The sequence below is a fragment of the Populus euphratica genome, unplaced genomic scaffold (genome assembly GCF_000495115.2).
Source record: "Populus euphratica unplaced genomic scaffold, PopEup_1.0 scaffold2.1, whole genome shotgun sequence".
Taxonomy (NCBI): Eukaryota; Viridiplantae; Streptophyta; class Magnoliopsida; order Malpighiales; family Salicaceae; genus Populus; species Populus euphratica.
Window position 1 is genome coordinate 8,030,492 of NW_011499846.1, and position 10,087 is coordinate 8,040,578.

Below are 10,087 nucleotides of genomic sequence, written 5' to 3' on the forward strand. Positions count from 1 at the left end.
AGAAAGCTCTAAAATCTACCTAGGATTACCATTAAAAATTTTTGCCCTGCTCGTTTACTCCTGCTTGCAAAGAAAGGTGAAAAATGAAGAAACCAGATCTAATCAATATAGAAACCAGAACAATTATCTACACGGTATTCTATAAACTCTTTCATGATCACAACACAAGCCTACATAAAAGGCAATAAAAAAATATTGTAATTGATGTGATTGTTTGTAAAATTTAATGTTAATGAAATGTAAATTAAAGTAATTAAAAAATAAAAAATAATTACATGTTTTTTTGGTAATATCATTATCTAAATCAATTTAATTATAATTTTATTCAAACATATTATATATTTTTTTTTGTTGTTCATGAATCTCAATTATAATTTTTACCAAATAAATATCTAAATCCAGCTAATAATACTTATTTTAAATTTATTTTTTTTCTAATTATAATCATGAAAATTATCCATAATACCAAATATATTTTTTGGTTCATGGTGCAGTTTATCTCTTGCACCACCTATATATTGAAAATTATTTCATTAATTAATATATATTATAGTTTCACATGAATTTTACTAAAAAAAAATTTTCGAAATTTTGATTGAGATAAAATTACAATATATAATTTTTTAAATACCAGCTATAAAAGTTACTATAATACTAAATATATATTAATTATACTAATAAGTATAAATTATTTAGTTTATCATTACAAGCATACAAAATAAAATATTATTAAAAAATTAACATCTAAGCATGTTTAAAATTGTAAACATATAATTTATATATCATAACAAACTTATAATTATCAGAGGGAAATTTGAGCAATCTAATTAGGTGAAAGAGGTAAAAAAAAGAAAAATAGTTAATTTGGAGGGAAAATACTATCTCAAGCAATTTTTATTTTATTTTTTGATATTTTTTATCCCTTGAGCTCTTCATTGTTGTGGCCTATTTGCTGCCATAGGCCTGCAAGTGTGGTTTTTGCCTTTCGGATTAAAAAACAAAAGTGGGTTAAAAAAAGGTGATTAATGTAAAAGAAAAGTTGGTTATAATTTTGTTTTAGGTTTAATATAATTTTAAGGGGAAAGAAATTGATTGAATTCATGATGGAGTCATGAGTTTGAAGATTTAAGCTACAATATTTAGGTTATTATTTTTTTCTAATATTATTTTTTAATATGTTTTTAAAATAAATTTTAAATTTATGTTTCAATTAAAATATTTTCTCTGTTATTTTTTTTGTTTATTTAATTATTTTGAATAAATATTATTTTGTGATGGTTTTGTGGATATTTAATATTTAAAAATATTATTTTTATTTATTTATATTTTATACACAACAACTTTATATCTTAAAATAAAAGGTTATTTCTAATATGTACAAATAAAAATTTATGCCCTGCTCGTTTACTACTGCTTGTCAAGAAAGGTGAAAAATGAAGAAACCAGATCTAATCAATATAGAAACTAGAACAATTGTCTACACGGTATTCTATAAACTCTTTCATGATCACAACACAAGCCTGCATAAAAAGCAATAAAAAAAATATTGTAATTCATGTGACTATTTGTAAAATTTAATGTTAATAAAATGTAAATTAGAGCAATTAAAAAATAAAAAATAATTATATGTTCTTTTTTATAATATCATTACCTAAATCAATTTAATTATAATTTTACTCGAACACTACCAATCATAACTAATTATACTTATTTTAAATTTATTGTTTCCAAATTATAACCATGAAAACTATCTGTAATATTAACCTATATATTGAAAATTATTTCATTAATTAATATATATTATAGTTTTACATGAATTTTACTAAAAAAAAGTTTTTGAAATATTGATTGAGATAAAATTATAATTTATAATTTTATTAAATACCAACTATAAAAGCTATTATAATACTAAATATATATATTAATTATACTAATAAGTATAAATTATTTAGTTTATCATTACAAGCATATAAAATAAAATATTATTAAAAAATTAATGTTTAAGCATGTTTAAAATTGTAAACATATAATTTATATATCATAACAAACTTATAATTATCAGAGGGACATTTGAGCAATCTAACTAGGTGAAAGAGGTGAAAAAAAAGCTGGTTAATTTGGAGGGAAAATACTATCTCAAGCAATTTTATTTTAGTTTTTGATATTTTTTATCCCTTGAGCTCTTCGTTGTTGTGGCCCTATTTGCTGCCATAGGCCTGCAAGTGTGGTTTTTGCCTTTTTTATTAAAAAACAAAAGTGGGTTAAAAAAAGGTGATCAACGTAAAAGAAAAGTTGGTTATAATTTTGTTTTAGGTTCAGTATAATTTTAAGGGGAAAGAAATTGATTGAATTCATGATAGAGTCATGAGTTTGAAGATTTAAGCTACAATATATAGGTTATTATTTTTTTCTAGTATTATGTTTTAATATGTTTTTAAAATAAAATTTAAATTTATGTCTCAATTAAAATCTTTTGTCCGTGATTTTTTTTTGCTTATTTAATTATTTTGAATAAAGATTATTTTGTGATGGTGTTGTGCATATTTAATATTTAAAAATATTATTTTGATTTATTTATATTTTATATACAACAACTTTATATCTTAAAATAAAAAGTTATTTCTAACATGTACATCTTAGCATAATATTTTTAATTTAATTTAATTTAATATGTATTTTTTCAATATCATTTAATTAATTAAATAAATACATTTAATAAATAAATTCAGTAAATATAACTTGTTAAATGTCATTTCTTATATAATTAAATATCTTTATTTATATCTATCTCTTATTTTTTATAGTTTTATATTTGGTTACAGTAAATAATTTTTTTTTCTTGTTTCTTAATATACATAATTTTCTATTTATTTTATTACACAAACACATAAAATTTCTAATTTATATTTAAAACTTAAATGTATAATTTTCTTTTATATAAGAAAAAAAATACTTAACTAATTATATCCAAGCCATTACATGCCGCGTTCAAATAGCTATCACCTCTGTTTTTTTAAACTCGTACCAAACACCACTTTAATTATTATTATTATTTTCTTAATTATAGCATCGTTTTGTCCTCTTTCTCCCCCGCAGTCTCCATTCCAAAAAAAGCCGGCTTCCAAACGAAAGCTAACACGAGCACCATCCATCACTGGTTATCACCGTCACCAACACAGCACAAACCCAACAAGAAAAGAGAGAGAGAGAGATGGAGAAGATAGAGCACACAACTGTAGCCACAAATGGCATAAACATGCACATAGCATCAATTGGTACAGGCCCTGAGATCCTATTCCTCCATGGCTTCCCTGAGCTCTGGTACTCATGGAGACACCAGCTACTATCTCTCTCCTCCCTGGGCTACCGCTGCATAGCCCCTGACCTTCGTGGCTACGGTGACACTGACGCGCCAAAGGATCATAGAGAGTACACAGTATTCCACATCCTGGGCGACCTTGTGGGGTTGATCGACTCTCTGGGAATCGATAAGGTGTTTTTGGTGGGTCATGATTGGGGAGCAGTGGTGGCTTGGTACTTTTGCTTGCTGAGGCCTGACAGAATTAAGGCCTTGGTTAACATGAGTGTTGTGTTCCAACCCAGGAATCCAGACAAGAGTTTCGTCCAGATTAGTAGAGATTTATTCGGTGATGATTATTATATCTGCAGGTTTCAGGTTTGTGAAAAATACTTCCGAATTTATCAGCATATTTGTTTCCAGTTTCAGAGCTTGTTCTCTACCTCGGTTATTTTGTATATTATACGCTACTAATTCGGTTTTATTTTTTATTTTTTATTTTTTAATTTTGTACTGTGGGTGGTGTTCACTTTTTTTCTTTTAGTAGTGGTTTTAGTGCTATAAGGTAAATCTGGTATGAATTTTTGCTCTTGTCTGGTGGTTCGTTAATAATAAATGTTGCAAAATTCTTTCATTTGATTTCATGGTGGGGTAGAATAGAATCGCTTTATTGATTTGATACTTTTTGCATGTTCCTAAAGCTGGAGTTATTATTAGATCAGATGTTAGGGTTTTCATATTTGGAATATTAACTTTAACAATTATTAGATTCTTTGTCATGTCCTTCGTGTTATTGTTTTCCCTGGATTGTGGAGTTATTATTAGATTAGATGTTAGGGTTCATATTTGGAATATTAACTTTAACAATAATTAGATTCTTTATCATGTCCTTAGTGTTATTGTTTTCCCTGGATTGTGCTCTTTAACATTTAGCTTTAACTAGTGGAGCAACTCAGTGACCCAACACAAAGTGAAAAGGAACTGCAAAGCCAAGCGCTATTTCAAAATAAAGTAAAACCTTTTCTATCCAGAAAATGAGCTTTTTAGTTTTTCAAATTTGTCTCGAGTTTAAAAAACACATTTTAGAGTTTTTTCATGGTTTTCATTCACCAGTTTTCCACTGTTTTTCAAATAAAGAAAAGACATGAACTGTACATTTTTTTTCTTTTCTTTTATATGAACATTTTAAAGCAATATAAAAGATTAAAAACATTTATTTTTTAGATCTTCATATTTAGTTAGTGTCATCAATTTAATTTTGATTAGAAGTCTAATAGAAGTGTTTTCTCTCTTTTTTTTAATTAACAGCATAACTTTTTCATGAAATAAAATTAATTTTCTACCATTAGATCATCAAGAATGCAAAATATTAAGATGGCTATTATAAATTATAGTTTTGATTTTCTTTTAATAAAAAATAGCTGTAATCTTGGTATATTTCTTATATTTTTGGATGAACAAATTAGTCCTCATTCTCTACAAATGAACACATTTTCTAATTTTTCATCAACAGACAAAAACCAGAAAAGAAAAAGGAAACTGAAAATAGAAAAGAAAAATAATTTTCTGTTAGTGAACAAACCCTTAATGCTATTAATGTCTATGTGAAAACTTTGCTGGAATTGCATTAACAGCTTCAAAGGCGTTGCACATTTACTTCCGAGTTGTCTAGAATAAGGATTTCTCTTACCCGATATCTTACTCTTTGAAGTGCTATGGATTTTATATAGAATTTATTGAGAATTATCTTGGGTATATAGCCTTCTGGAATTGTACTCTTCTAATCATGCAGAACCTGGTATTTAGTCGTCCTTTTCTGGTTGCTGTAAATGCTGTTCAGGGTTGATTTAACCATCATAAAAAGTTTCAAAACTTGTGAGGCAGGAACCTGGAGAGGTTGAAGAAGACTTTGCTCAAATGGATACTGCAAGAATAATCAGAAAGTTTCTGACCTCTCGTAATCCAAAGCCACCTCGTATACCGAAAGAGGTAGGGTTCAGAGGTTTACCTGACAATCCAAATTTACCTTCTTGGTTGTCAGAAAAAGACATAAACCATTATGCTGGCAAATTCAACAAGACAGGCTTCACTGGAGGATTGAACTACTATCGATGCTTGGACCTGTATGTGTACTCAATCTCTTCTTATTGTCTTTAATACAAATACATGTCAAAATATGTCTAGGACATTAATCTTCTTGTTCATCATCATAGTAACTAGACACTTTGCTCGGTAGAGGATTCATTTTCCATGTCTTTATTTGGTGCACAAGTCCATTTCACCTCCAATTCTCATACAATATTAGTTTCAGCAGAGCAATGGATCTCTTCCATTGTTTTGTCGTAACATTGATTGGGCAGATATTTGTCAAGGCATAAACTTTTGCATTCTCGATTAGCAGATGTGGATTAGATTGCTGAAGGCATTGAAAGTTGCCGCTTCATTTCTGAAAGGAATTGATTTTCTCAACTCAATTTTGTTCCTTGTTGCAGAAACTGGGAGCTGACGGCAGCATGGACTGGGTTACAAATTAAGGTACCAGTGAAGTTTATTGTGGGTGACCTGGACATTACCTATAATATGCCTGGAGCTCAAGATTATATCAGCGAAGGTGGGTTAAAAAAATATGTCCCCTTCTTGCAAGAAGTAGCAATAATGGAAGGTGTAGCTCACTTTCTCAACCAAGAAAAGCCAGAGGAAGTCAGCTCACATATCTACGATTTCATCAAGAAGTTTAATTAGCATTAGACATCTCATACATGTTCCTTTCAAGGTTTTATATATATATATATATATATCAGAACTCAATTGCCTGCTTTTCCTGTACGGCAATGCTCCATTCCACGGGACGGGCTTAAAAGTGTGTTAAATAGGTTGCAACAAATAATACATACAGGTCTTTGAGCCCAAGGTTGGAGGTGGGCGTTGTCTGCTCCTGAGTGCTTACGCTACTGTATCTTATAAAAGGATTTATCATACCCTAGTCTGTTCTGTGTCCTTTTCATCTTACCTAGAAAATACTTCACATATTCGGGACCCAAAATCTTCACAATTACCAGTCAACTACAGTTTTATTACCCAAAGGTAAGATCCCCAACAGGGTTATCTGGTAATTGTGAGACGTCATAACCTGAACAAGGATTTCTATGAACAGAAGTATTGTGCTGGAGAGAGATTTTCTCTATGTTGGGTGTCTTCCAGTTTTCGCCCTTCATGTCAAAAAGATACAGAATCTCTGTTATTATTGTCTTGTTCTCATCTAAATGATTTCACTTGTCCGGGTCTTTTCTTCTCCCTTTTTTTTTTTGATAGAGTAAAGTCTTCAATTCACGCTGATCACTTTACAAATCCCAACCAGCAAACCCAAATTGTTAACACAAGATTTGTTTCCTGTGACTGTCAATCGATATGCATGAAGGGAAATCTGATTATCCGAGCGACATGACAATCGGAGCTTGATAGGATGCATTTTTTCTTGGTTTTTAGATGATGTGCATGGAAGAATACCTTCAAATTAAATGTCCATCCAGTTTTAGTCTCTAATCGTTGACATGAGCTCCACCATCTCCAGGTGCCCTATAGCCAATGGAAAACAATTTTGTGACAAAAGAGGAAGGGATCAGATGCCTAAAGCATGTGAGATTGGCCTTGATGAACCAATGGAATATCAATCATGTGAAGTCAGTTGCGGCTGCTACGAGGATGTAATCCAGATGAAAAGAATGCACAAGATCATGGAGTCCCTGCCCAGGCCCAGCGGGCCCAACTACCAAGCACCAGCCACGCACAACTAAATTTTGCATTTTCACGTGGGTGGATCGATGATTTTATTTTTGTGTCGATAAACAGATCCGACATTAAACCTAACTTTTGATAAAAAAATAAAAATCACTATACCCTGTAAGGCCTTATTTCTTAAGAAGAGCAAACTGTATTTTTGTGAACGAATAAGCCATCTCAAATGAAACCGAATCATCTCAATGACACGAACCACCTCAGATATCAGTAACGGTAACATTGCTGAAATTCAGAAGTAAACCATTAATCACCCAGTTGACAAACAAAATCGTTGCTCAGATCAAAATATTGAAAAACTGAAACTTTTAACTTCTAATACAAAATAATTGTTCATGACGTGAGGATAAGAAAAGAAAAGATAAAACAAATTGATTGCATATTGGCTTATAGATGCATCTGAGTGGATTTGCCTGTATTTTCTGCGTGAGATACCAGACTCAAACCCTAAATCCCTTGCTGTTCCTTTTACCTCTAGCCTTCTCAAATTTCCTTCCTTTTGATCGTATATAGGGTTTGGTGTGGCTGTGTGGCACACCAGGAGCTGGTCCAAAGTGCTTCACAGCCTCACGAGCATTCTTGGGACCTCTGAGAAGAACCTGTAACATTGGCCTATGATTACTTAATATCCTCAATGTGAGAAGGCTCCAAGCAAAACAAATTCTTTAATCACGCCAAAAAGGAGCAGAAGAAACTAGTTGCACATGTGAATAGAACCATCAAGTATAAGTTGATCACTGTAATTTTACTTGCATGATGCATACCATAAAGGACAAGGAAAACTAGGAAACTGGTAATAGAATAATAGAACCATCAAGTATAAGTTGATCAGTGTAATTTTACTTGCATGATGCATACCATAAAGGACATGGAAAACTAGGAAACTGGTAATAGAATAATGGTTACAAAGAAAGCTCGAGATTAATGAGCATATCCTCATGTGTTCCTTCCACTGTACTTGCTTCATCTTATATCATTACAAGGAAACATAGAGGCAAGAGGAACAGAAGTGCAACCAGAGCTTTATACATGAATAATGAGAACAATCTAGCACTGTGAACACAGTGAGATGATGTGTCTGACTCTAGGAATTTAACTTAAAAAGGTTCCAAGATTGGTCCACGATCATATGCCTGGTAAATGAGATGGAAGGCAAACTTGCTAACAAACTACAGTACTCACAACGTGCTGACAACCTTCGAATCTACTTGAAAGCACTTTTAAAGTACTCACACAACATGCTAACAAACTAGTTCAAAACATGCTACCAATGGCGGGCTCATGATCCTTTCATGAGAGAATTCAAGTACATCCCAAAATTTAAAAGGATTGATATGGTGCTTAGCTTTATAGGGAATTGAAGTCATTTACTTCTATAAAGGTAATACAACGCAAGAGAGCCATATTTCAAACTCAAAAGAATATTGAATACTCCAGAATGCTTCTTTGCAAGTACAACCATCATGCTAATATGTAATTTATCAAGTAAATAACAGTTCATGTCAGGGAAAGTGAATTATATAAACCTCCCACACATCCCTGGCTTTACATCTAACACTATTAGGCTACTTTATCACCCCTTGCCAAAATACAATAACCAGTATAAGAAGCATCTTAGATGAGCCTGCTATCCTCAACCACAAAACAAGTTTCAACTAGAATCACAATCATAATTAAGCCAATGAAGACAGTTAATAAAATAACATTAAAGTCCCTCAAGCTTAATTATTAAACATCAGAGTTCCAAATTCAGACAATTCCAATTTTGAAGGCGCCACATTATTTAATTAAGGCATAATAATCAACAGTTGACAAAAATATCATCAAAGAGGTTGGTTAGATTTGGCATACCGTGTTCTGACCAAGAGGAGCACGAAGAGCAAGCTGATCAAAAGTCAAGCATTCACCACCTGCCTTCTCAATCCTAGCCCTGGCAGTTTCGGTGAACCTCAAGGCAGTAACCTTGATAGCAGGAACCTCATAAACCCTGATATCATCAGTTATTGTCCCAACAACCACTGCAATCTTACCCTCCTGATTAAAAAACACAGATAATATCACTAATCAATAACAAAAGTAATATAAATGAAAAAAAACAGAGTGATATAAGAAGAGAGAGAGAGAGAGATGGACCTTGCCCTTCATGTAAGTGATCAAACGAGAGAGAGAAAGAGGAGGCTTGTTGGTCTTGCTCATGAAGAGTCTCTTCAGTATCACCGCATTGAACTTGCTGCCTGTCCTCCTCACCAAAAACCGGTACAGCTGTTCACAGATCCACCCATTTATTTAACAATACACACACACACACACACACACAACAGAAAGATAGAGATAGATAGGGGGGGTAAGAGAGAGAGACAGGAATTAGAAGCCTACCTTGACGAGGAGCTTGAGGTAGATATCATCAGACTTTGGAGCTGTCCTCTTGGTCTTCTTACTCTTTCCGCCGGCCTTCAGATCGATACCCTGCAATTACACATACAGACAACAGTGCGTAAGAGATAATTGCAGTGTTACGGCTTCTATTTTCTTTTATTATTATTATTTTTGTAGATGGTGGCGAAGAAAGATGGATACCATTGTTGTTGTGGGGTGCCTCGCTGCTGCTGCTGCCGCTGAGAGAGAGGCAGATCAAATGTCCTTAAACAGAAGCAACGAGACGGAGGCTAGGGTTTTAGGACCCCTCTCTGCGTACTGTAAGAATAGACAAGTTCGGACTGGGCCTGTTTTAGGCCGGGCTGGTTTGTTTATGAAGTCCATTACACTTGGATCAACGACGTCGTTTCCAGAAGACTTTCGTTTGGCAAACACATGACAAAAATGTCGCTTAACGTGTGGCAAATTAAACGACAAAAAATCTTCTGAATTTAGGTGCATCTCCATCCCCTCCTGTCAATGCATTTCTCTCTGCTGCTGGCGCTCTTACCCAACAACTTGCCCTCGTCTCATCTCAGCTAACTAATTTGCACACACTTATGTTAAAATAATAATTAG

At 32.4% G+C, this 10,087-nt stretch overlaps 2 protein-coding genes and 1 long non-coding RNA gene across 3 annotated transcripts; 1 reads left to right on the forward strand and 2 right to left on the reverse strand.

The window, feature by feature from the left end:
* Positions 1 to 3,043: 3,043 nt before the first annotated feature.
* Positions 3,044 to 6,282, forward strand: LOC105137806 (alpha/beta-Hydrolases superfamily protein). Its single transcript, XM_011043690.1, has 3 exons — positions 3,044 to 3,676; positions 5,183 to 5,421; positions 5,791 to 6,282. The coding sequence occupies exons 1-3, from the start codon at positions 3,212 to 3,214 to the stop codon at positions 6,038 to 6,040; spliced, it is 954 nt and encodes a 317-aa protein (XP_011041992.1). The 5' UTR covers positions 3,044 to 3,211; the 3' UTR covers positions 6,041 to 6,282.
* LOC105137799 (uncharacterized) lies at positions 3,683 to 4,453 on the reverse strand. The gene is made up of 3 exons (XR_844651.1): positions 4,409 to 4,453; positions 4,185 to 4,337; positions 3,683 to 4,022 (listed from the first exon to the last, which is right to left on the reverse strand). It is a non-coding gene; the product is annotated as an uncharacterized LOC105137799 (long non-coding RNA).
* A 991-nt stretch (positions 6,283 to 7,273) lies between the features above and the next one.
* Positions 7,274 to 9,785, reverse strand: LOC105137814 (60S ribosomal protein L18-2-like). The gene is made up of 5 exons (XM_011043702.1): positions 9,671 to 9,785; positions 9,470 to 9,559; positions 9,227 to 9,355; positions 8,945 to 9,127; positions 7,274 to 7,692 (listed from the first exon to the last, which is right to left on the reverse strand). Exons 1-5 carry the CDS (start codon positions 9,671 to 9,673, stop codon positions 7,534 to 7,536), a joined length of 564 nt encoding a protein of 187 aa, XP_011042004.1. The 5' UTR covers positions 9,674 to 9,785; the 3' UTR covers positions 7,274 to 7,533.
* Between the last annotated feature and the right edge of the window lie 302 nt (positions 9,786 to 10,087).

What these genes read in the sequence shown, in the direction of transcription:
- LOC105137806 (XM_011043690.1), top strand. Translation starts at nt 3,212, where the DNA reads ATGGAGAAGATAGAGCACACAACTGTAGCCACAAATGGCATAAACATG. An exon ending in ATTATATCTGCAGGTTTCAG is followed by an intron (nt 3,677 to 5,182) that starts GTTTGTGAAAAA and finishes CTTGTGAGGCAG; the next exon opens with GAACCTGGAGAGGTTGAAGA. An exon ending in TACTATCGATGCTTGGACCT is followed by an intron (nt 5,422 to 5,790) that starts GTATGTGTACTC and finishes TCCTTGTTGCAG; the next exon opens with AAACTGGGAGCTGACGGCAG.
- LOC105137814 (XM_011043702.1), bottom strand. An exon ending in TCACTTACATGAAGGGCAAG is followed by an intron (nt 9,128 to 9,226) that starts GTCCATCTCTCT and finishes TTTTTTAATCAG; the next exon opens with GAGGGTAAGATTGCAGTGGT. An exon ending in CTCCTCTTGGTCAGAACACG is followed by an intron (nt 7,693 to 8,944) that starts GTATGCCAAATC and finishes CCAATGTTACAG; the next exon opens with GTTCTTCTCAGAGGTCCCAA.